This window comes from Equus caballus, chromosome 2 (assembly GCF_041296265.1).
Source record: "Equus caballus isolate H_3958 breed thoroughbred chromosome 2, TB-T2T, whole genome shotgun sequence".
Classification (NCBI taxonomy): Eukaryota; Metazoa; Chordata; class Mammalia; order Perissodactyla; family Equidae; genus Equus; species Equus caballus.
In genome coordinates this window covers 34,641,774-34,666,614 of record NC_091685.1, presented here as the reverse complement: position 1 = coordinate 34,666,614, position 24,841 = coordinate 34,641,774, and the positions used below count along the sequence as shown (strand labels likewise).

The 24,841-nt window shown below is 54.4% G+C and overlaps 1 protein-coding gene and 1 long non-coding RNA gene across 10 annotated transcripts in view; both read right to left on the bottom strand.

Moving 5' to 3' along the window:
• Window positions 1–24,841, bottom strand: part of CAPZB (capping actin protein of muscle Z-line subunit beta) — a 133,986-nt gene that overhangs the window by 7,258 nt on the left and 101,887 nt on the right. For all 9 annotated transcript variants that reach the window (XM_023635607.2, XM_070260824.1, XM_001501750.7 and 6 more), the window contains 2 exons: window positions 10,964–11,105; window positions 10,483–10,599 (listed from right to left, as the gene is read on the bottom strand). In XM_023635607.2, the coding sequence (XP_023491375.1) occupies window positions 10,483–10,599; window positions 10,964–11,105 (259 nt within the window). The remainder of the gene's footprint in view (window positions 1–10,482; window positions 10,600–10,963; window positions 11,106–24,841) is intronic.
• On the bottom strand, window positions 2,360–4,651 carry LOC111772432 (uncharacterized). The gene is made up of 2 exons (XR_002806299.2): window positions 4,500–4,651; window positions 2,360–4,129 (listed from the first exon to the last, which is right to left on the bottom strand). It is a non-coding gene; the product is annotated as an uncharacterized lncRNA (long non-coding RNA).

The window sequence follows — 24,841 nt, the reverse complement described above, 5'->3', positions numbered from 1 at the left end:
AGACAGGATGACAAGAGGAGACAGTATCAGGAAGGCTAGAGCTCCGGGCCCGGCTTGGCGTGCTCGGAGGCAAGTGGCCCCTGCTGCGCCACCAAGGGGACGACTTTCAGGCCCAGAAAGTAGGAGAGACCCTGTGAGGGAGGGGGAAGCACAGACGGGCGAGCTGATGGTAGGAGAGAACCCAGTCACTTCAAACGATTAGGGTTCCAGGGGCAGACGGACCCGATTCCGAAACGGCTGTCCCTGAAACACTACAGCGCACTTGAGAGGGGCCAGGGCACTGGGAGGGCGACACTACTGTCAAGAAAGAGGGAGGATAGAGTTAGAAATTAAACACTAGTTGGATCCAGACAACAGTTTTTTTTTTTTTTTTTGAGGAAGATTAGCCCTGAGCTAACATCTGCTGCCAATCTGTGCCCATCTTCCTCTACTTTATATGTGGGATGCCTGCCACAGCATGGCTTGCCAAGCGGTGCCATGTCTGCACGCAGGATCCGAACTGGTGAACCCCGGGCCGCCGAAGCAGAATGTGCGCACTTAACCACTGTGCCACGGGTCGGTCCCAGACAACAGTGTTTGATGGGGCTGTTAAAAATCATCTGTTAGCACATTTTACAGCAGTTATCTCTAGAAGCCAGCATGGCCTTGCTATGACTAAGTTCCGCCAGGAGAATCTCTAATTTCCTATTTCGATGGGGATGCAGGGCTGAAGAGCAGAGAACTCCTCTGGTGAGATCACATCACTTTGGCAGGTTCCGTCTAATACCCTGTGGCTGTGGCAGTGGCAGAGGCATGGGCTGGACGATGGCCTGCTCAGACGGAGCCTCTGCCGATAGGGATCAGGCCCGATGTCCCCAGGGCGGCCTCTGTGGCATCCTGCAGGAGTCTCTCCCTGGCCCTGGGTCAACCTGTTTGTCCAGAACTTAAAGGCAGGCACAGGTGAGACCCATCGGCAGCCTGTCAGCAGCATCAAGGGTGAGATGATCAGAAGGGTCACTACAGAACCCGGAAACGTGGGTCAGCCATCAAGCGTGGAGCACTTCCCGGGGGCAGTCACCTCATTCCTTTAGTCTTCATAAGAACTCCACGTTAAACCCCGGAAACTGAAGCTTAAAGACGTCAAGCAATCTGCCCAGATCACAGCTGATTCCCTGCCTCAGGACGCTGCCCACTCACCTGGGCAAACGCAAGCCAGACCTTCGGCCCACATGTCAGCCCAGTACAAGCGGGGGAGCAAGTTCTCTAGGAGACTCTTGGTTTGCAGATGATTTCAAGCTTGACAAGAACGTGATGTGGCTGCTACGACAGCTTTCATGCCACTTGAAGTCTGTAATGAAACTATTCCTGTGCCAGATCAGAGGCAGCACTCTCACCCCACATGTGACAAAGCTGCAGCTGCAAGCCTCTGCCACTCACCCGGGATGGCAATGGTCCCTTCTGCTCCGTGCAGGCCCTGGCCCCTTTGCAGGGCTGGATTCTGTGCAGAGCACTGGGTTTTACGAGAGCCACGGACAACTTAGAGTTCATCCGCTTAAAAGGTCTGAACACCTTGACCCCAAGAAATGGGAGAGAACTGGGGGTATTTCAGGCTGGGCAGGCAGACTCAGGAGATCCTGGCGGTGCTCAGGCCGGGGGAGCAGACCCAATGCACGCCACTGCCAAGGGCAGTGGGGGACCACGGGGCGAGGGAACACCACGGGATGACAGATCTGTCTGGAACAGGCGTCTGCTAGAAGGCAATGAGCCCCAGGTCCCTGGAGCTGTCTGAGGAGAAATGAGGTGGCCATTTGTCAAGATGCTACAACAGGGGGGATCCGGTGTAGAGTGACAGTCTGGAACCTATGGCCTCGAAAGGCCCTTCCAAGTTATGAGATGGAATCTCTGCAGAACAAAGATGTCCGGCTCTGGCAAGACTGTTTTGCTGAGGACAGGCCAAATGGAAACAAGGGAGAGAGAGAAGCTAGAGCACTCGGGTTCTCTGCCCCCACACTGGGCCCTGAACTGTCCCAGGCACTCTTTCGCCAGCAATCCTGGGAAGTCTTGATCCTCAGTGACTCCAAGGGTCCCCACAAAACAGGAGAAGTGAGAGTGCCCATGAACTTAAAAGGGGCAGCTACACCCCACCATTTCTGGTCTAATAAGTACCCCGCCCCAGGCAGAGCCACACTGTTTGCCGGGGCATTGCCTGCCCTCAGCAAGACCCTGCTGCCAAGACAGCTGAGGGTGTGCATGTTGAACAGGAGTTGGAAGCACACTCAGGAGGAAGAACAGTGCTCTATCCACTTTTTTTTTTTTTTTTTTTTTTTTTTTGCAGAGGAAGATTTGCCCTGAGCTAACATCTGTTGCCAATCTTCCTCTGTTTTGTATGTGAGCCACTGTCATGGCATGGCCACTGAGAGACAAGTGGTGTAGGTCCACACCTGGGAACCGAACTTGGGCCGCCGAAGCAAAGCATGCTGAACTTAACCACTAGGCCATGGGGCCGGCCCCTGTCCACCCATTTTTAAGAGATTTTTGGAGGCGAACACACTGGGATAGTGTGTTCTCTCCCCCGACATGGAAACGGTTCCTATGCCCAGACTGAGGGCCACTCAGCACCTCTTCTGGGCAGGGAGGAGCCTGGGGGTCTGATCTAAAGGAATTATGTCCTTCTGGCCCTAGAGACTCCTTCCCTCCCTCCCCAGCTCCACGCAGAGGGCACATTTCTGGCAACCCCAAGGAAGCAATGAGGCTTTGAGCTCATTGAGGGCCCCATTTTAAATGAGCACCAACAGCCCAGAGTGAGGCCAGGACTGCTGGCAAAGGGCCACGAGGGTAAGTAAAGTCACATCAGCAACCCAACCTCTTGGGCATCACCTTTGTGCTTCAGAATTAAGAGCCCCCTTCCAATGACGGAAAGGCTGAAACCTCTGGATGCTCAAGGGAAGAAGAGGTCCTGGCGGAAGGGGGGGAGTGAGAAGGGTCTCCCGCAGGAGCAGACTGAGCGCCAGGAGGTCACACGGGGTCCCTAAGCTCATGGCAGCGGATCTAAGCCCAAGGAAAAGGCCCAGCAGTGACGGGGTAGGAAAGGAAGAAGGTGGGAAGAGGGTCCTGGCACACAGACATGTTTCCACAGCCCCCTCGCCCACACCCCTGCCCACTCCCTCCACACCTGGTCAGGGGCAGCTTGCTGGCAATGCCGACCCACCAAAAATAGAACTATTTTTGCAACGCATATATTATTACATCCTTATAAAAGCGGCTGCCAAAAGAAAAACATTTTTATGTGCTGTGGCTGCACAGATGTTCCACAAGGTGGTTCCAACTGAGGCTGAAGTCAGAGGCCAGCCCACTCGTCCCCATCAAGCACCTCTCCTCCTCTCTGTGGCCTGGGGATGGGGAGGGTGTGGGCAAGGGTTTGGAAAGCAGGCTGTTTCTGTCTGGTGTCTCCCACTGCCATGTGCATCTTCCAGTGCACACGGCCTGGAAAGTGGGACCCTGAAGGCAGCCAGCCCCAACTCCATAGCTCCTGCAATGGAGCCCGAGGGGCCAGGGCCTTGGCCTCTCTTGGCTTCAATTTCCTTGCCTCTACCTCGTTCTAGATGAGCGAATAAGCGCACAATGCCCGCAACGGTGCCTGGCTGAATGGCAGCTCCGTTCCCAGCACTCTTCTGGTCCTGGCTCTCGGCAGAAGCCAGCGGTGTCCTCCCGATGACCGAGCTGTGCTCTGGCTAAGAGGCTGGCAGAAGGCCGGGACGTAACACGCCGTCAGGCCAGAAGACGGTGCTCAGGCAGCCTCCTCAAGGAAGGTTAGGTCTGCCTAGTTTGGGAAAATTTTAATTGAGCCTGAAACTGTACAGATACCAGAAGATAGGAAAGTCTCTGCTTGCAAGATACATGGTAGTAATAGTTACTATTTACTAAGCATAAACCACGTGTCAAAATGACTTTCTATTCCTACTCTACGATAATCTTTCTAGAGGCATTACTAGCTCCACGAGGAAAACGCCGAGTTCCAGAGAAGGCAAGCGGTCTGTCTAGTCACCCAGCTGGAAAGTAACCAGGCGAGCATCTGCACCGAGGTCTGGAGGGTTCTGAACCTGTCTTCTTCCATGATACCTCTCCATTTGCTCTTGATCCACGTTCTTTACTGGAAAAACCAAGGACAAAGCACAGTGCAGGGCTCAGAAATTCCGAGCAGTACCCGTCCCTGCGCCCCCACCTCCGATCCCTTCCTCTCCTGCCGGTCCTTCCCAGCAGGGGACAGTCGCCAGAGGCAGTTTCACACAGCTTTCCTTCTCAACCAGGCGCTGGGTCGCTCCACCTCAGGTCAGGTGACTGAAGCCACACGGTCCCTAGAAGCCACGCTGCCCAGGTGTCTCCCCGCCCGGAGCACAGGGAGCGTGGCCGCGGCTGTGGCTGTGTCTCCCGCAGTGGGAGAGCACTCCCGGGCCCGGCCGCCTTCGTGCCCTGCCTCCGGAAGGAGGGCCATGGGCCTCTGCTCAAATACACAGCCTTACCTACTGCCAAGCACGAGTCAGAGCTTTCCCTGCCACGACCCGGACGGGCGTCTCTGCTGGAGTTTCAGCGCTTGGAGACAATCACATACGGGCACCTACTGCTGAGCGGGGAGAGAGCTGGCCTTGCAAATGACCGGCCTCAACTTTCCCCCAACAAAACATTCCACCTTCATTTCTAAATATTTAGATTCTGAAAAAAATGAACATCTGCAGGGCCCGGCCTCGGGTCGGAAACCTTGGATCTCTTTCCAGAGATTTATGGTCTTGCCTCTTTCCCACATCTCCAGCTGTCACACAGGAGAAGTGACCTCTCCATGCAACTTCCTTTTCAACATGCTGGTACTTGGCTCACAACATTTTTTTACTCGCTCCACAGCCTTCCACTGGGGCCTAGGTGGCAGTCCGCCAAAGGGCACCTTCCGCCTTCCTCCCCTCACAGGACGGTCTGATCTGGCCGGGATGAGCTTCCACAAACACCACTGACCACCTTTCCTCCCACAGCCCCACAGCTGCAGGGACTTGCCAAAACACTTGATCTGCTTCGCCTTCCAGCTGACATCCCTAAGAGACATCTTTTGGTGGGGGTGGGAGACAAAAGGCCAAAGTGGAGGAGACGGGGTGAGGGCGCCTAGCGTGCACTTGGTCTGAGCGCACTGTGGCCTCCACACCCGGTGTCATGACCAGGTGTGAAATGAGACTCAAGCAATTAATCTGTCCTGGTTAAATTCACCAACGATTTACACAAAGTCAGTGGGGGCAACTCTCTGTCTCACTCACCTGCACCCCCAGAAGCCATCTCAAGTGAGCAAGGAGGGGGCTGAGGGCAGAGCCTGGAAGGCCCTGGGATGGGAGGGGCCCACGTGGAGAGCCTCCACCAGGCCTAAGCCGCAGTCCCTCTCGGGACGGGGCGTGGGAAACAGGAAAGCGACGGAGCACCTGGGGGCCGTGCCCAGAGAAGGGCGACCCAGGCCTGGCTGCTGCCAAGGTGTGGACGCCTTGTCCTACTGTGTGGTGGCACCTCCGTCTCAGGGGTGTGTGTGTGTAACTAGACAGACTGTCTGGCCTCTGTGCATTAGACGTGGAACTGGGGGAACTGGGAGCCCTGGGGCCGGGCCTGCTTGGCCTTGCTGCGTGTTCCTGACTGCGGCCAGAACGGCCTGCAGGGTGGGCGCCCGGCACCGTGGGCCTGGCGAGATAGCCCTTTCCTTCCTGCTGCACCTGGGGCACGTGTGAGTGTGGGAGCAAGTGTGTGAGTGCAGTGGGGCCAGCATCCAGAGGAAAAGCCTGCGCCTGGGCCACTGCCGGTGTGGCTTAATGGAGAAGCTCAAGGGAGGAAGACCTTCATGGGACCCCCGACTGCTCACATCCTGGTGGTCACCCCAAGCCCTGACCACTCTACTCCAAAATGTCTCCCGACCTGTCCCTCCCTCTCTCCTCCTCGTGCCTTGAGGCCAACGCCAGCTCCTTCACTGGCCCCTCCTGGCCACAGGCTTGTCCCCTCTAGCCCTCCCAGGGCTGCGCCCATCCAGGCCCTGGTCGCCTCTCTCCTGGACGATTCTAACGGTCTTCTCTTGCCAACCCACCCTCCATGCCAGCCAGCAGAGGCATCTTTTGAAAACACGCATCAGATGAGGTCACTCGACTCCCTACAAATCCTACAGCCTGCTCGCCACCTCTGGTGGTGAATGTGTCTCATGCAGCCAACTTGCTTCCTGCAGGAGAAGCCACCTTACAGCAAACGAACTCTGAAGGAGGGACCCAACGCGGTGCTGCTGAGCATGCTCCCAGGAGGCCTGCCCCTCCACGTGACTCCACAGCTTTGGCCCCATCGCCAGGCCTGTTTCTGGGAACACTGGCCGCCCACAGGGTAGTGTCTGATGTATTGCGTCTGCTCAATACATTTCCCTTAGAACATCTATTTAGAATCTACTGAATGCCAGGTACACGGGACAGAGGAAAACCAAAAAAGTGTGGTATGGTAGAAAGTAGACTATTTTTTTAAGGTGGACAAATCTGGGTTCAAATCCTGACTGCCTCCTACTAGACAAGGCACCACAGGCAAATTACTAACCAGCTGGAACCTCAGTGTCCTCCCCTGTTAAATGGGAGTAACTCTATCTTGCTTACAGTCTAATCAAAGGAGACAGCCCACACAACCACGCATGTTCCCTCTCTATCACTGATGTGCTCCATTTTCCGGGAACCCCTTCATCTCATAGCCAAGGAAACCACACACGTGTTTCCAAGGCTCATCTGGGACGCACGGCTAAAGCCGCAACCCTCATTTCCCGTTTGCTCAGAAGCTGCGCATCATTAACTTGGATCTGTGTCCCTGTTGCTCCCTGCCCCTCCCTTTCCAGTTACTTACATTGGAAGCCAGCCCTAGCTTTAATGCACCTCAGATGAGTGACGTGGCAGCCGTTCGGATGATGGCAGAAGCATGGACCTCCTCATTAAAGCGCGAGAGCACAAGGCAATCCAAATGAGGCCGCGGTGCAGCCGGGGCGCGGAGGACAGCCGCTCGCCAGGCCTGTGCTTGGCTCGGCAGGAGGCACTGCTCACGGCAGGCAGGAACCAGACTCTGGCCACGGGCTGACAGCTCTGATTTAAACTATTAGGAAGGCTGAGGATTAAATATTTGTCCAGGTCACTGTAAACCCAGTGGAATTATAAACAGTTCAGAGCGGTAAGTGATGCAGGAAACAGTCTCTGGACACAGATTTAGGATTTTCCACCATTCCCAGGTGGCAGGGCAGGGGGAGGCTGGCTGGGGGAGCGCTGGCTGCCTGGGGGTTTGGCTGCCCCTCCCCGGTCAATGGTTCCTGGAAGACAAAGGCCCATTTCCACGCAAAAGGATGGGCTCTGCCCCAGTGAGAACTAGCCTTGGTTGTGGGATGGCCAGGGGACAGCCCTGCTCAGAGGCCAGAGAAAGGGACCCCCAAGACCCCTTCCGGCCTCAGGCCCCTCTGACACAGCGGAGGTCGTGGATGTTTCACATGGAGAGTCTAAGGCTGCGATACGCATCCCAGGCACGCGAGTGGACCACACTTGCACGACCACTGTTCAAGGCATGCAGATGCCTGTGTGACCATAACACACATTTGCTTAAGCAAGTTCCTAAGTTTATCCTTTCTGCCATAGATTTTTGCTATCAATGGCTATTAAAAGTATAATTATCTTATTGAGAAAACATTTTTGTTTGTTTTTTTTTTATTAAAGATTTTATGTTTTTCCTTTTCCTCTCCCAAAGCCCCCTGGTACACAGTTGTATATTTTTAGTTGTGGGTCCTTTCTAGTTGTGGCATGTGGGACGCTGCCTCAGCATGGCCTGATGAGCGGTGCCATGTCTGTGTCCAGGATCTGAACCGGTGAAACCCTGGGCCACCAAAGCAGGGCGTGCGAACTTAACCCCTGGGCCAAGGGGTCGGCTCCGAGAAAACGTTTTTGATGTTAAAAGGAATCCTCATCAAGTCAGGCACTACTAAAGGGGAAATGGGAAGGTGATCTTCGCAGAAGAAGGCACCTCCGGAGGACGTTCTCAAGGAGGCTGCTCTTCTGCCAATACCGACCTCCCTGAGGCCAAGGCTGCCGTGGGCTGAACCTTCCCTTCCCTTACACAGACGCCCACCGCACTGCACTGGCATGAGGTTAGGCCTTTCCTTGGGAGGGGCTGTCAAGGGTCCTAAAGGTGAACCCTTAAACAAGGGTCTTAAACCTGCTGAGATGCCTAAAGTAGCTTGTGAAGTAGAAGTCAGGACAAGCCGTCTTGTGGGGAGGCAGTGCCTTCTAGTCCAAGCTCCCAGTTCACCTTAGATATACCTGGAAGGGACAGCTTGGAGATAGGTTGCTAATGATACCTAAGCAAAAATGGGCGAGAGAAAGGTACACAGTAGCACCTGTCAAATTTAACGTGCACGTATTACCGGAAGCATTTCCTTAAATTTCGATCCCGATTTGGTAGGCCTGGGTAGGGTTCCAGATTTCTGCGATTCTGACAAGCTCTTTGGTCCTGGACTAGGCCATGAGCAGCAAGGCACAGACACTCTTGAGCTGCAGAAGAGAGGCTCAGAGAGCCAACCTGCCTGATGGGCTGCTCGTGACCAGAAAGACGGGAAATGGAGCAAAGCACTGCTTCTCACAGCACTAACGAGCCTGGGGTACAGAGGCGGGTGAGCCCTGATGAGAGTGAGGAGAAAGCAAGCATGGCCAAGCCTGCAGCCAGCTGGTCCTACTAAGGCAGGAAGCCAGCTGGGCAACGGCAGGTGGTGAACAACCACAGACAGCTCAAAGGGCACTCTCCGAAAATGTGAAGCCCGGGTCACAGTGGGTTTACAGCTGGCTGCACAAGCTGACCCTAAGAAGCTGACTGTTAGACTAACGCCTCCCTCTCAGGAAGTCTCTGGTAACCATGCTGGAGGGCTCTGAACTTGGTCTTGAGCTAATATCAAGACACACAGTCATCTTAGTAAATGTGCAAATAACAAAGCCGGAAGGAACGGCTAATGCTTGGATGACGGGGACCAAGACTCGACATTACTGTCACTGGCAGGGCGAACAAAACACGACGTGAGGACGAATGTAAAATCTCATTTAAAAAAGGCTGACAGCACCAGAACAGAACGGGAACTCCCCGGACCCTAGCGGCTCCTGTGAAAAAGGGATGGCGGGGGTGCCAGCAGGCATGTTGCGAGGTGCCAGGCAGAGCAATCCTGGGCACCCTCTAGAGGACAGGACCTATTCTGGATGCCACCTTCTCGTGGAGGTTGACATAAAAGGAAGGGGCTATGTCCCAAGCAAGCTCCCTGACCTACCCAAGTCCTGTCAGTTAGGAGGCGACTTCTGAACTCTCCCAATTTGTGTGCATCTCGTGACTCAAGCAGCCTGCTGACTGCTTTGGCCAAATGTACTCCTTTCCTCTTTCCCAGGTGAGTGAGTGCTCTGAGCTTTGAAAAGTACTCTGCTTGGGCCCAAACTGGAGGATCCTGGTGAATGTCCCCGGGTTCCATGCTTGGAGCTGTGCTGTGTGTTGGGGCCAGAGCCAAACAGACAGCAGGCTCGCCACCATGCTTGTCGGTTCCCAGTCCCTACCAGGTGCCTGCGTGGCAGGGCAGGTAAACCCGCTTAGATGCTTCCCTCTCTGTATCCTTTTAGTTTTTACTTCAGCCTCTTCTTCTGGCAGCCTGCGGCCAACCATCCAGGCTGACCCTCTGGCTCTGCTGTACCCCTACCTACAAGATATGTCCCTCAGTCCTCTCTGCAGAAAGCGCCTCGACCAGTGTTCAATGTCTGCTGCCTGCTTGTGTCTATTCTTCCCTCTACTGCGAAAAGCAGCCAGATTTTGCTCTAGGAAATCAACACCCCTTTTCCACTTAGCCCACCATGGGTCACAAGACCCAAGTCTGGCCAGACTATTCCATTCCCTCTGGCCTCAGGAAACGACTCTGTGATGGACAAGTAATCCAAGCCAGGCCAGTAAGACATTCCTGGGGTTATGGTAGAGCTGTTCTGAAAGAGAAGCTCCTTCCCCCAGGACTGCCAGAGGCAAGAGCTAGAGGCTTCCAGGAGCCACCGTGTGGAGGCAGAGTCACGACATCACTTGCGTCCTAGACTAGCCCAGCTACGCTGAACGACGTCTGACCTTCTCAGTTATGTGAGCTGATTCATTTTCATTTTCGCTTAAGTCAGAGTTTACTTCTGTCTCTTGCAACCAAGAGTCCTAATTCACAATCTACGTCACAACTGAGAAATCAATTCAGTGTAAAATGTTATCAGCAGTACGTCCTAAACGTCACAGGAGTATTTTAATGAAAACACCTTACCCAAAGACAAAGCCTCCCATGGTTGAATCTCAGGAACCCCCAAGAGGCCTGTGGGGAGCCCGCGTCAGGCACAGGCTGGCCTGGACCCCTCCCTGGGGGCAACCGCCCACTCCTCTGCGTCCACCAGCCCTGTGGCTGGCAGCGGCGGGCACGGGCACCTCTACCTGTCTGGTGAGGCTGCCTCCGAGGTTCATGGTGCCGGAGCCGGACTTGTTGGTTTGCAGCCACAGCATCACCGTGGAGGTCAGCTTGTAATGGGCGGTGCGGCCACTGGATTTCTCCTGGGGACGAGACAGAGATCAGAACCTTGGGTGCAACCCTGAGCTGAGGAGAGCCTGCAGTGGCTCCTACCAAGTCCCATCCTAAGATGTTACCACAGCCCTTTCCTTATAAAATCCCAAGTGGTTTTGAAAGGGACCAAATCTGCGATCCATGTATTCAGCTCTTCTGGGATCTTTATTATGTGACCTCTGTGATCTTGCTCATCTCTATCCAGTGGCTTCAGGGCATTTTCAGGAACTAGCAGGGGCTTATGCATCTCAGTGCTCCCCCCTCTGAGAAGCCTCTGCTACAGAACGGGGCTGCAATGGCTGGTGTGGCACCTGTACTCAGAGGCCCGGCTGCCAGCCCCTGGGGCTGCTGTACCTGCACTTCTACCACGTGGATGGAATCCCAGCAGCCCTTGATCTTCTTTGAGCCATCTCCAGCCTTCTTTATGAGGATCACTCCAGCAAAGCCATGATCCAGATCCCAGAGGTAGACAGATGACACACCACCTTCAAAATACCTGCAGGAAACAGGCCCACGTGCCCATTAGACATTAAGCCCACCAAATTACAGATCACCAGCCCAGATCCCAGGGGTGGCCACTCAGCAAAAATTGATCTAAATGTCTGTCTGGGATTCAGGACCCTCCCTGCAATGGTTCCAGGGTTGATCCTTGCATGTGTTCTGATGGTCCGTTGGTCGAGGGAGGGTGTGTGGCATCCTCCGTGTGGTCGCAGAAAGAACATGAGTTTAGGAGTCCCAAAGACGAATCTGAGTTTGAGCTCGGCCACTTACTCTAGCTTTGTGGTCTTTGGCAAGCTTACTAAACTTCTCTGGGCTTCAGATTCCTCCCAGATGAAGGATCCAGCAAAGTAAGTGTGTGATGTATACAGGCACTCAAGGGGAGGGTGCGGGGGGCAGTCATTGCTATCGAGTAATCATTACTGTTCGATACTGTTATCTGTTTGGATGGCTATTTTACAGGGGAGACAAGGTGAAAAAGGCAGAGCTACAAACTCCTGCCCAGCCAGAGCCCAGGCCAGCAGGCCGCCTCTCAGAGCAGCGTGCTGCGAACTACAGCCAGAGACAAAGGGCTGAGTGGGGACAGAGCCTCCTCCTAAGGTCTGAATCAACGTGGAAAAATCCCTAATTAGGATCAAATGCAAGAGGGAAAGAAAAGGCCAGAGGAGAACAGGAAATCAGGCTAGAATCCCAAATCTGAGGAACCCAAGCCAGCAGCTGATGGAGTCAGGCTGCCGTGAGCAGCGCCCGAGGCGCTCGGAAGCAGAGCTGGAGCATCAGCTGACACGCAGTACCTCGATTTCTGCTGACGACCAACTGAAACACTGGAAAAAGCTCGTCTCCGGTGGCTAGCACATTCTTTACCAGAAAGCCTGGCCTCTCTGACCCCAATTAACCCCCGCCCCAAGGTGCAGGCACACTCGGGCCGCTCGGAGGGCGGTGCCACCCGTGAGCACGGCGGGGAGCCAAGGCCGGGAGATAGCAGGCAGGCGGGGTCCTGGGACCAGCCCCGCTGGGCCCAGCTCCACTCACCGTTTCTCCAGCCGACAACCACTGATGAAGGGTTACCAGAGACGAGCTGTGTGAACTGGGCCTTAGTTTCTTTCTAAGACGGGACAACACTATCTACTTTACAGGGTTGTTGAGAAAAACAATACAGGAAAGCAGACACCCGACAAATGATTATCACTAATTTTAATAGCCAAACCAGTACTAAAAACAAACATGGCTATGAATTATACCTCAATAAAGCTGGTATATAATAAAAAAATATATGGTAAACGTGAATATTTACAGAATCTAGGTGAGGAGTATACAAGAATTCTTTGTACCTCTTTTTGGGGTAATTTTTGCTGTAAATCTGAAATTACTTCAAACTAAAAAGTTCTTGTACAAAGGTCAGGACGTGCTCTGTGCCAGAGTGCAGCCGAGAGAGTGGATCAGACAGGCCTCCTGCATTCGAGCCCCAGGGCCCACCTGTGCTGTCCTCTGGCTCTGGCCTGCCGCAGGCCCCTGGGCGCCCATGGGCCCACACCAAGGTCTGCTACCCTCACGCCCTCCCCGCCAGGGCTCCTCAGGCAGGCTGGGCCACACCACTGCCACCGCGTCCTGTCCCCACTTCCCCGTCCACACCATCCACTGTGATTAAGCTGTCACATGAATTCAGGACGCTGCCTCCCCCCAAGTCCCCGGGGGGCAGCAGAGGACAGGCATGCCAGGATAACGCGGGAGACGCTCAGTCAGGATCCCCCGGACAGACGTGTCAAGGTGCCAGGCCAGGGCTAAATGTCAGCCAACAATGGAGGGTGGAGAGGGGCCTGGCTCCAGGCAAGCACAGCACAGCGAGGTACTGTGAGGAGAAACACACAGCGAAGGAGCAGACACCCCTGTGGGGCCCAGAGCTGAGTACCAACCGAGGGGACCTCCGGGAAGTCAGCCAACACTGGGCACTCAGGAAGGTCCTCTCTCTTCTCCAAATCTCTCTCCAACCCCCCTCCCTGGGGCGGGGCCAGAGAAGCAGGTGAGCCTTCTGGTCTAGGACCTGAGGCCCCACCTCCCTCCAGAGGGCCATCCTGGTCTGGACGAGCCTTGCGGGAACCCGGGCACACACAGGCGACCCTGGAATGCTCCTGGGACATGTGGGGACACATCTGTCACCTCCAGACTAGAGGCCTTGCATGCTCGGGTGAGCCTGCAGCAGGGGCTCCAGGGGCCTTTCCAGCGTGTGACTCCCTCGGCTCACAGCTCACTGGGACGCAGAGCACACTCCTGAAGAAAGAGCAGCCCGCGGCAGACCTGTGCATACCCGTCCTGTTGGTGACAGATGGCTGCGTTCTAACACACAGTCTCGCCTTTTAGTCTGCCTGGAGAAGAGCAGCCCCACATCAAAAGAAAAAAAACAGCAACTTTAAAAACTGTGGCTTTTCTTGTACCGGCAAACGGGAAGGGCCAATAATTCCTCCTTTCCGTTGGCCATCCTGGAAGGAAGGCTTGAGGCCCAGCGGGCACGTCCATCCTTCCGCCCCTCACAGCTGGTGGCCCCAGCCTTCCTGTGCCTCCCCAAGCCAGAGCATGGTGCCGTTCTCGTCAAAGGCTCGCCGTCCTCTGTGTGCTGGAACACCGGAGAGCAGGTCAGGATGCCCTGGAAGGGATGCAGGAGAAATCCTAGGGGCCTCACAGCTCTTGTCACCACCACCAGGTGACCAGTTCAAAAGCACCACGTGGCCCACAGCTGATCCCCCTCAGTCCCATCCCTGAGATTTGTTTTCTTCCAGAAAAATTAAACAACAGCATTTAACATTTCATAAGGTGGAACTGGTCGCTTCCACTCGGACGTCCCGCCCCATGGACCAGCTCCCGCTCTGGGCAGCTTCTCCCTGGCATCCTCCGCTTCCTTTGTGGGCCACACTGACTAGGTTCCAAGTTTCAAAATGTTGGAGACAAAGGAGGTAAAAACGCAAGCTCAGTTCTGACCTCCATGTGGATTACTATTCTTTTCCCCAAAATTAAAAAAATTTATTGCAAGAACATTATAAAAAAAGGAAATTTAAAAATTAGCCCACAATGCCATAAATCAACTTATCCCATAAATCCAATTTTTCCAAATCCCCTTCCAGTCTTTGTCCAGATGCATAATTTTTATAGAACCATAAGCACAGCGATGGTTCTGTGTTGGGTTCGGCTTTTCTCACTTGGCACGGAATCATTAGCACTTTTCCATGGAGCCACATGACCTCCATAACTGTTTTTAATAGCTGGGATAGTATTCCATTGGGCAGTATCCTAATTTGCAGTCAATCTGACTTTTAATAAAGAAATGACGACAGCAGAGTCAGAGGCACTGCTGGTCTCACGCGGGCTCAGCTCCCTCTCCCGGGCGGGGGGGCGGGGGGCGTTCCCTCCCAAGGAGGGCAGACGTGCTGAAGCCTGGCCTCCGCAGGTATGGCCCCAGCACCACAACAATTCAAGAACCAACTTGCATTTCATTCACCAAAAAGGATCTCCGGGACTCAAGGGGCCACAAGTCTCAACCTGATGTTCTGCCAAAGGGAGCAGAAGCCTGAGTGCCTGGAAAAGGCTGTCACAGAATCTCCCAGAAACACCAGCCTCTCTGGCAAGTGTTGTCAGGACAGCTGTGTGCACGGTCGGCAAGGTGACTGCGGGGAAGACAGACAGCCCCCCATTACATGGTTTATGGCTGTGCTCTGCGCGTGAAGCATTAATTAAAGAGGGATCTCAACAAGTTTTTGAAAATTTATTCTTACCTACTGTACTTTGATCATAATGACATGAAACAGGAAAAAAAATAATTTTTATGTGGTTCACGTTTATGAGTTTTTACATAAAGGCTTTTGTGGGTATTTTAAGAATGTGCTAAAATGCTGTCTGAAACCACATAAAGCCATCTGAGGAGTGGCCCGCCAGAACTAACAGCGCACACATGGAAGCACTTTAACTGGTCTTTGTATATTTAATGAGTCAAATAGTATTAATATTGTTTAAATGCTAACATGCTATTTCAATAAGGTGGCGCTACCATCACCAGCGACTAGCTCTGGGCCTTGCACGTCACTGTGAACGAATGATCAAATGTGGCCCAGCGCGGAGAGCAGGCTGAGGAGCAGTGAACCTGGCCCTGCCCTGGGCTCTGCCCGTGCTTGGTCATTTCAAAATCCCCAGCTCTCTGGGGAGGGACGGAGGGAGGAGGACGGGCCCAGTACCAACGGCCACAGCTCAGCTGATCTGGGCTGAAGAGGGAAGGCCCAGAGAGCTCCTGGAGGGAGCTCTGGTCAGGCGGGCACCTCGAGAACATCTTTAAAATGGGGAGACTCAAAGATGATAGCACGGGCTTTTCTCAGGCCTGAGACAAACACACACGGTGAGGAGGGTGAATGATCTGTTAGCTGGACAGCACAGGGACGATCTGGGGGACTGGAGAACCACCTTGGAAAGCCCTGAACTGTGAAGTGCTGGGGCCACCGAAAGCTCCAGGGACATTATAAGTGAAATGACTGAGCACCCAGGAACAGAAGGACAATGCTGTGCTGGTGTCCAGAGAAGAGCAAACTCCTTCAAGAGTGCCTTCGCTTCCACAAACAGTCCTGGTGGCTTTCAAGACTTTCCAAGGAAAGACTAACATCTTCCGAGGCAAAGAGAGCCGCCAAGAACTCAGACAGCTGGGACTAAGGACATGGGGCCTACTTGGGTTGGCTCCGTGAGTCCTGCCGTTTGAAAAACAGTGTGTTGATTACAACAGGCAGATACGGGTTTCATAAACTCCAAAGACCGGGTCACTAGGGGACACCTCTGTGCCGGATAAGCAGGAGCAAAAGGCAAGACCCTCAGATGGGCTGGCTATTCATCAGCACAGTCAATTCTAAGTCAGCATCTGGTCAAGTTTACTCTCTACCGTCAGTTAGATCCCTGAATTTGGATCAACTAAAAGCCTAATGAGTGAGCAACTCTCCTCCCCCTCTCAGAGTTGTGCGCATTTCTCCCTGAAAACCACTCTTCCTCTTGAATAACAGCACGGTCACATGTTCAGATTCTGTGTCCACAACTCTTCAACCACAGGACTTCCGGGGGGAAACAGGAAAAAGGGAAAGCATAATACTTCACACTCAAAATGACCTACTTCACAAAACAAAGAAGAAAATATTTCAGCCCCCAAAGCTTTCTGGAGTGTCTGAAGCTGAGGTGTGCGTGGAGACCTCGGATGGAAACGTGTCTCAGGAATCTGAGCTATGACTGTGCGTCACCCCACTCCCAGTCGCGGCCAAGACTGGGCTACACACGCAACAGGGCGGACGGGCCTGGGATGCACTTGGAAGTTGGTCTTTACTCCTTCCTTTCAAATTGCCTCCTGGGAGAATAGCGGACTCATGGTTCTAACACGGGGCCCCCCACAGGTAATGAGTCACATGCCACGACCTCTCGCAAAAGAACCAAGGGCAGGAGGGGTGTGCTGGGAGCAGACCTTTCTTGGGTTCAGTCAGACGTGGTCTTTCAGCCATCAGCGGCTGGGCTGCCTTCACAGGACCTGCCCACGGGGCTCAAGCAGACTTGGATCTCTGGCCCAAGACCTCTGCAGCGCCAAGTCAGAGGCAGGTGCCTCCAAACCCAGACGAGTCCAGGGGGCACGACAAGGGACACCCCCGAGATGCTGCTGGAGCGCGAGGGGCTGTCTTCTACAGTCTGCTTCATTAAATAAAGCCAAGGAGCATTTATTTGGCACCCATGTGGTGCCAGGACTGTTTTCCCATTTCTAAGACGAGAAAGCTGGAGCAGAGGTTCACCAGGGTCTCTCCCAGCTCTGAGACTCAGGATTTGGTGGCTGCTTCAAGGCCTGTGCAAGGCAGACTCTGAGCACCACAGCGCAGACCCCCACCACCTTAATCAAGTTGGTCAAAATTCTGCTTACACACCTCCAGTGACAGGGAACTCACTATATTCCTAAGGCAACGTTTCTGTTCTCACTGGACCTGGGTGAAAACTTCTACCTACTGCCTTCCAGAGCCACGCAAAACAAGAACTTAACGCCCCTTCACCTCATGTAGTTCTTTCAAATACCTAAACACAGCTTACGAGACCCCAAGATTTCTCTTTCTGGCCTTCTTGCCGTTGTACTATCCTCCTGAGATGTGATTTCAAGTCCCCACACGGTGGCCACCCTCCTCCCTCAGGGCGCGAGGACAGAGATCAGCGCCCGGCCCACGGGCTCACCAACGCAGAGCAGAGATGGCCTGACTCTTGGAGCAGGGGCTCTCTCTCCACCAGGGAGCTTGCGACCGGATCAGCTCTCCTGGCAATCACACGTCCCTCATGCTGACACACGCTGAGCTTGCAGTCATCTTGGACAAATCACACTGTCGCCCACAGCCTACACTTTTGAGCACTCGGTATACTGGACCCGAGAACATCACCTGCCACTGAAGTCTGCTGTGTCTAATTCGCACAGACACGGCTTCACCATTCAACACATCTCTAGGGTTTGCACCTGCTGTCATCTGTAACCTATCCAAGCCACCCTTCCTTGGAGGTCTTGACATATGGGATCACGTCAACGTCGATGCAATCCAAACGAGTATACAACGGAGTTCCAAACTGTGTGCGCACCAGGTGTCTGAACCACAGAATTCCAAGACTTTCTAGAAAGAGTACTGTAGGCTGGAGTGACGCTTCTGTGGACAAAACTGAGGGTCAGCTTGGAAGGATGGCTGTGGTCTGGACACTTCTTTCAAGCTTGGGGATAGTACAAAAATGGGACTTCCCACGGCCTCAATTCTGACTGGAGTCGAAGGGACCTGGAAGGGTGTATGAGGGAGAGACAGAAGGGAATACATGAGGTGGACCCAGCTGAAATGCCAGATGAAGAGTTCAGACTAAAAATGTTTTAAATGCCAGTGCAATTAAAACAAGGGGAACCCTCTGTTACCCAGTGCCTAGCTAGGAACCCTAGCCCTCAAAGGGTGCAAGGCTGTAAAGTTCCATGAGATTCTTCCTTTTCTTGCTCTATGTCCTTCTGTCACACACATGGTCTGTTCTGCTTCTGAGATCTCAGTAAAGAGCAGCAGTAAGACCTGGGATAAATGGCCACGAGGGACACTCAGTTGCAACCGGCACTCCGTCATGCTGGTAAGGAGGTCATGTGGGCACTTGTTCAAACAGAAATCCCCATGCGTGATTGATTTTAGGCAAAGACAAGGACAATCAAACCCAGAGGCAGAGCCATTCCACCAGCGGCTGAGGTTCCTACCCCAAACAATACCTTTTTGTTTCCTCCCAGCCTAAAAAAGAAAATAAAATCTCCAGCTACCAGCAGTAGTTTAATGATCATCCTTAACATCCTTACAACATAAAAGGGCACCTGGTACCCACAGGTGGGAACAATTCAATTGCATCTCAGGAAAAAAGAAAAATCTCCAATTTGCTTGGAGAGGCATCTAAAACCTGCCTCCTTCCTTGCAGTGCAGACCGACATTCCTTTCTTGTGGGTTCCAAACCGGCCACGACCAAGAAGCTAAGCTCATCCCTGTCCAAAAGAAGGTCGTGGATGCTGCCTAATGGTCCAGCTTCTGGAAAGCCCACAGGAGCTGCAGAAGGCAGGCTGATGGCCACAACTATGAGGGGCTAGGGATGTGGGTTCTCTTCCCCACTGGGCACCAGCCTCCCTTCAGCAGCACCTAGAAAAGCCCTCCTGGAGGCTAGGACGAGCACAGGAAGCAGGGGACCGGAAGTGCTGGCCACGCAGCCGGCACAGAGCAGGCACGCAGCCTCCGGCGTCTGTTCGTTTTCCAAAGGCACTCTCTAGGCTGAGGAGGCAGATCTCCTCTCTTCTCCCGGCCCTGACGCGTGAACCGCCATGAAGAAAGGTCCTGCTTGCTCCGTGAGCACAGTCTGTACCCACAGCCCCAGGGGCTGGTGTGGCTGCCGCATAAAGCAGAGAAGGAGCACTTGGCTTTGGGCTGGCCACATCCAGATTTGCCACTGAAACCCCATCACCCTCTTTTGTGTGTTGAGAACAGCTGTTTTCACCTCGGTTTGTGAAAAGTGTTCCAGAGTCTGCCCGTGGACAGGGGCCGGGTATTCTGCGGAAATTCCTCTAGGACACACAGGTGCAGCCACCCCCCGAGCACACATACCGATCGGCTTAGGCATGTGTGACTTTGATGCCAGTTGCACACAGACGTGCACATCTGGACCGTGGCTGCCGCACTTTATAGCCTCTCTTTACAAGGCTTTTATTTTTTTTACTTGAAGAGAAATAACAAAGCCCTGGAAACAATGGTGCCGCTGCAGGGGCCGCCCATCTGGCTCTGGGACCTGACCAAACCGCCACGCTCAGCACCCACGACCACCTCCAGCCTCTCTGGATTCCCCGTGAAAACACCGCTGCTCCGCTCAGCCCACCTCATGACAAGGCTGACGGCTGAGGCCTTCTGGAGTTTCAAAGCCAACACCCTTGTCCAAGAGCTGCCATTTTGAGAAACCATTCTGTCAGGGCTTTGCAGACATTATTTTACAGTTAAGAAAATTGAATGCCAGAGAGAAAGGAAAGCGCCTGACTCACACAGCTGGGAAGGGGGAGCTGGGACTGGACCTGAGTCTGGCAGGCCTCATGCGGCAGGGGGTACCACCTGGGGTGCAGGTGGGCAGACCAGGCCTCAGGCGGCTTTGGTTCACCCATGAAGTTGAAGTTGGGTAAGTTAAAGACACACATGCAACCACACCACTGTACACAATGCAGCCTCAAGGTGGAGGAGAAAGTCAGAGAAGGAAAGAAGCATATGGCGAGCGGCCAGGACTCTGGGGCACACCACTGAGCAACCTGTCGGGAATTCTGGAAAGGAGGGTCCTCCACCTCAGTGAGGCAGCTGAGGTCTGCTGGCTAACCCTGTAAGGGACCTGCCAGGAGACGAGGAAGCAGCTCAGCCAGGGAGCACGGGGTCTCTGGCAGGACGGAGGAGCCTGACCACTGGAGGGAGCTGGTCGTTGCTTCCAGATGGTGTCTTCACCCCAAAACGTGGAACTGCACAACCCAAAGCATGACTGTGTGCCATACGGTTACAGGAACTGAAGGAATCAGAGCCCCTGATGCTGACCCAGGGTATCATGTTTGTAAACCAACTTGTTTTCCACACACTGCTGTTGTCCATTTGACTTTCTTTTAGCAGATGAAAATCAGACAGGGCATGCCAAGGCAACGCAACCCTGGACCGCTGCCCTAGGATGCCAGATGAAGGCCCTGCAGTGGGCACTCCCTTACTGCCCTCCAGGCTGGTCCACTCTTCAGGGGCTCTAGAAACGGTAGCAGACACCTCTGCTTAAGAGTTGTGGTCACAGGCCGGCCCGGTGGCACAGCGGTTAAGTTCGCACGTTCTGCTTCAAGGCCCGGGGTTGGCCGGTTCAGATCCCGGGTGCGGACATGGCACTGCTTGGCATGCCATGCTGTGGTAGGCATCCCACATATAAAAGAGGAAGATGGGCACGGACGTGAGCTCAGGGACAGTCTTCCTCAGCAAAAAGAGGAGGATTGGCAGCAGTTAGCTCAGGGCTAATCTTCTTTAAAAAAAATAAATAAAGAGTTGTGGTCACAAGAGAGCTGAGACTCATCCTGAGAGCAGGAAGCAGACGCCACTCAATTCCCCCAGAAAGCCGACAGGGCTTCTCTTGACGCCTCTCCCTATTTACTACAACCGGGGTGAACCTGGGTTTCCCCATTAACTGCTTCCAGCACTTTCACATGAGCCCAAGGCTGTGGCAAGCTGGAGCCCCACAGCAGGCAGTGTGGGTTCTCAGAGGCCCTCTGTATGCATGGCTGAAGATACAAATAATACATGTGAAAACCCAAACACTGGTTATGCTGCCGACAAGCTGAAAGCCAGACACAACTGTCCCGTCTTTACCCTGCCGTCCCGGTGGCAGGGTCCTTCTGGAGACCTTTAAATCGGGAAGGGGCCCAGACCTCTGGGCAAAGGGAAAAGGGTTATGCAGCACGAGCCACTCAGACCTATCTGGAGGGGTAGGGAGTGAGGGCGGATGTGCCAAACCAAATGGTCCAGGTTTCATCCAGCCCCAGAACCTTCCTGAACAATTCTCCCATTACCTCACACTTACTCTGCTCCGTGCTTTCACCCACTTCCCAGTGTTCTGACTCTAGAGAGCGAAGGGATGGCCAGGCCGCTTCCATCGGTGGGAAATACTGGGTAACCTTAAACTGCAGCTCTCACTCAGCCGGACTGAGGGGAGAGCCGTGAGGACGAAGCAGCCAGACTAAGGGAGTCTGCATCAGGGTCTTTCCACTCCCACTCTCCAATCCAGCCCCCAAACCGCTTACGGAGGAACTTCTGAGGATGTACGTCAGAGTTGTACAGGTACCTACGTACCCCTGGGACCCTTCCTAATGCAGTGAGAATGACACCCCAAGCCCAAGCCTGACAGGGGCCAGTGCGCCTCTCCCCATGGCTCATGTCCTGCTCTGGCCTTCACTCGTTGACCACTCAGCCCAGAACCACCTCAGGACTCTGCCCAGTGATCCCCACTGCTCAGAGCACTGCCTCCATCCTTCCCCCACCTCCCTGCCAGGTCACTCGGCTGAGCCTGGGGTCCCCAGCACCCCCCGGGCTTGCATGGTTCACTAGGAGGACTGGACTCAGGACTCAGCACAGAGTCGTGCTCCAGCCAAGGAGACAGGCAGAAGCGGCCCAGGGAGAGGGTGCACGGGGCAAGTCCCGAGGAGACCAGACACAAGGTCCCAAGGGCTCTCCGAGGGGGTCACACAGGATGTGCCCAACTCCTCTAGCAACGAGTTGCGACAACACGTGTGAAGCACTGTCCACCAGGGAAGCTCGCCAGACTCGGTGACCAGCGCCCTCTACCCAGCACACACCCAAATCCCGGACGCCCAGGAGGGCAGCAGGAGTCAACACAAACCACGGTGTGTGTACAACAGCTCATGCACCAGGAGCCGTTCTTACCAGCGGATGGCGGGAGCCTTCCTGAGACCCAGGCTCCCGGGGCAGCCAGCCACTGCAGGCCGGCGGCCTCAGGCCCGCGGGGACGGCCCTCCTCTGCACAGGGCAAATCGGTTACAGTCAACGCGGTGTCCCCGCCTGGAGTCAGCCCCTCTGCTCCTCGCTGCCTTGGCACCGGTTTTCGATCCTTTACAGCACTTACCCAGCTGAGCGAGCACTTTGGTCACTTGTTCACTTCTTCCTGGGTGCACCTCCTCAGACCTGTTAAAACCTGAGCCCCACAGCGGGGGCGGGGCTGCACCGGATCCGCTCCCCACGACACCCTCAGTCTCAGAGCAGGGCAGGTTCAGTCAATATTTGTCTCCCTCTCCCGTCACCACACTCCTTCTCTCGGTTTCGGGGCCAGAGATTTACTCAGGGTCGCACTGCGGGCTGGCGGCAGAGCCTTGAGGGGAACCCACAGCTTTCTTACGCGGCTATGGCTGGGAGCATCACACAGCCTGCTGTCTCACCACGGCCGCACCCAAACGGCCCCCGCCCACCAAAGCACAGAATATAAGACATCCATCAGACAACTGTTGCAAAATTAGAATACTCCTGTCATGCTGACAGCTGTAACGGCCCGAGAGGGCATGAGGAGTCAGCGCAAGGGGACCGTTATCAGCAGCCCCTCACCGAATGCCCCCGTCAGCCGCTAAGACGGGCAGAGGCACCTTCTCAAAGGTAAGGAAACAGAGGCGCAGAGAGTTTACTTATCTGTCCACAGTCAGCCAGAGTGAGGGCAGAAGAGAGAACCAAGGCCAGGCCTCTTTCAAAGCCCAGCTCCTCCCCCTTCTGCAGCCTGGCCTGGGACCCGGGGGTGGGGTCAGAGGCCTCTGCAGGTGTCTGTGCCTCCTGCCTGATGGCCCCGCCCACTAGCAGTTACCTGCTTCTACCTCTGCAACTTACATTTCATCAGAAAATCTCCGCTGCCTTCTACGATTCCCACCAGGACCAAAACACTAAAACTCCCCAGGCCCAACACTCAGGTCCAAAGAGCAAGTAGCCCCTGGAGGGCCAGGGCCCATGGACTGGGAAGGCAGCAGGGAGCATGGCATCTCAGGGTCCCAGGACACCCAGCAGTGAACCTTTTCTACACACGCATCTGGACGCCCTGCCCTTCCCTGGCCAGCGTTGCACAAACATCAAATGACAGACGGACGGACAATGGAGGGAAGGAGTGGAAACAACCACAATTCTAACGTGGCCCAAGAAAGGGGAGAGGAGGCAGGGAGCCAGGGCAGGGCCCATCGGCCCACCACCCTGTCTGCTCCCAGAGAGGCTCGTGGGCTTCTGGGACTGCCACAGGGACGCCAGCCTTGTTTCACTCTGTAAACTTCCAGACAAGAAGGGCTGATTAGAAAAGCTAATTAAAGCTTTTGAAGATTATCTCAGACCCAAGCAAGGAAGAACACGAAATGCCTTCCCGCCCTGCTCCTCCACCCCCCAGACTCTGGCCTTCATTAAGCTTTGATTTCAATCAATTGCACACCCACTAAAATTAACTTATAAGGCCAATAAATTGCAACCGCATGTTTGAAGGTATTATCTGCTGCAAGCCAAGAGCCAAGGATCACAGAGCACGGGGCAAGATGTCTGGCACAGATGGGAGTAATCATCTTGGAAGAAGGGAGTGCCAGCCCCTTCGGTTAGAACATCTGGTGTCGGTAGAACCTGGGCCGACAGACAAGGAGGGAGACCCCAAGAGAACGCCAGAACACGGAAGGTTTCCTGTCTTCTCTGGGAACCTGAAAAATCACAGCACTGATCTTGGGGTTCATGACAGCCAACTCGGGGGTCACACTCCGGCAGCTTCAAGGGCCTATCCCACACCGAGGGCCCCACTGCTAAGTCTCTCCTGACAAAGACGGATGACTTCGGTCACGTGATGAGGTTTTCTGACTGATGAACTATGCTAGGCTTGGGTCTAAAAAAGCAGAGTCAACTCTGCCAAGAAAGAAGTGATCCCATGAGCCAGCACCCAAGAGCTGCCCTTCCTGCTCCTTCTCCCACTCCCCAGGGGCTAGGTTCTAATGACATTCCCTGGACTGGGCCAGGCCCAAGAAGTAGAGGTAGAAAAGCATCTTGGGGCTTGGGAGAGAAGAATGAGTAGCCTAGATATTGGGGACCAGGGTGGCAGGGCTTGGGGAAGGGAAGTGACAAAACTCAAGATGCCATGAGAGTACACACCTCACCCAGCCCAGCACTCCAGGAAAACATGCCTGTCGTCTCCTAAGCATTTTCAGCAAACTGGCAATTTTAACGTAAAAACAGGGTTGTTTGGGTAGTGCTATCAACAGCTGCTTGATGGTTATTCTCCTCGGGGAAAGTTACTACCATGAGTCCTTTCTGCCACCTACGGAGGCAAAGGAGCAAATCTGGGACTTCCTGGGAGGGGACTGTGGGCGGGAGGGTGAGAATGCAGCAGAGGAGGGGTAAACAGGAGCCGGTCAGCTTCAAAGAGATCATGCAGGCACACGGCTCCTCTCCCTGGGCCCCTACTCGCTTCTTGCTCACCTTAGGGCAAGACTCAGCTCCCAACTGCTGGCACCTTTGTTCCATGACCGAGAAATGCTGTGTGCAGGCAGGGGTGGGGGTGCCACACCCCACAGGAGTTACAGGCCGGAGGGCCTGCTGGCCAACCTCTCCCCAGCTCCCTCACGCTGGCCATACCAACTCCAGGAGCTGACGACTAACTCTCATTCTCTACGGAGTCAAAGCC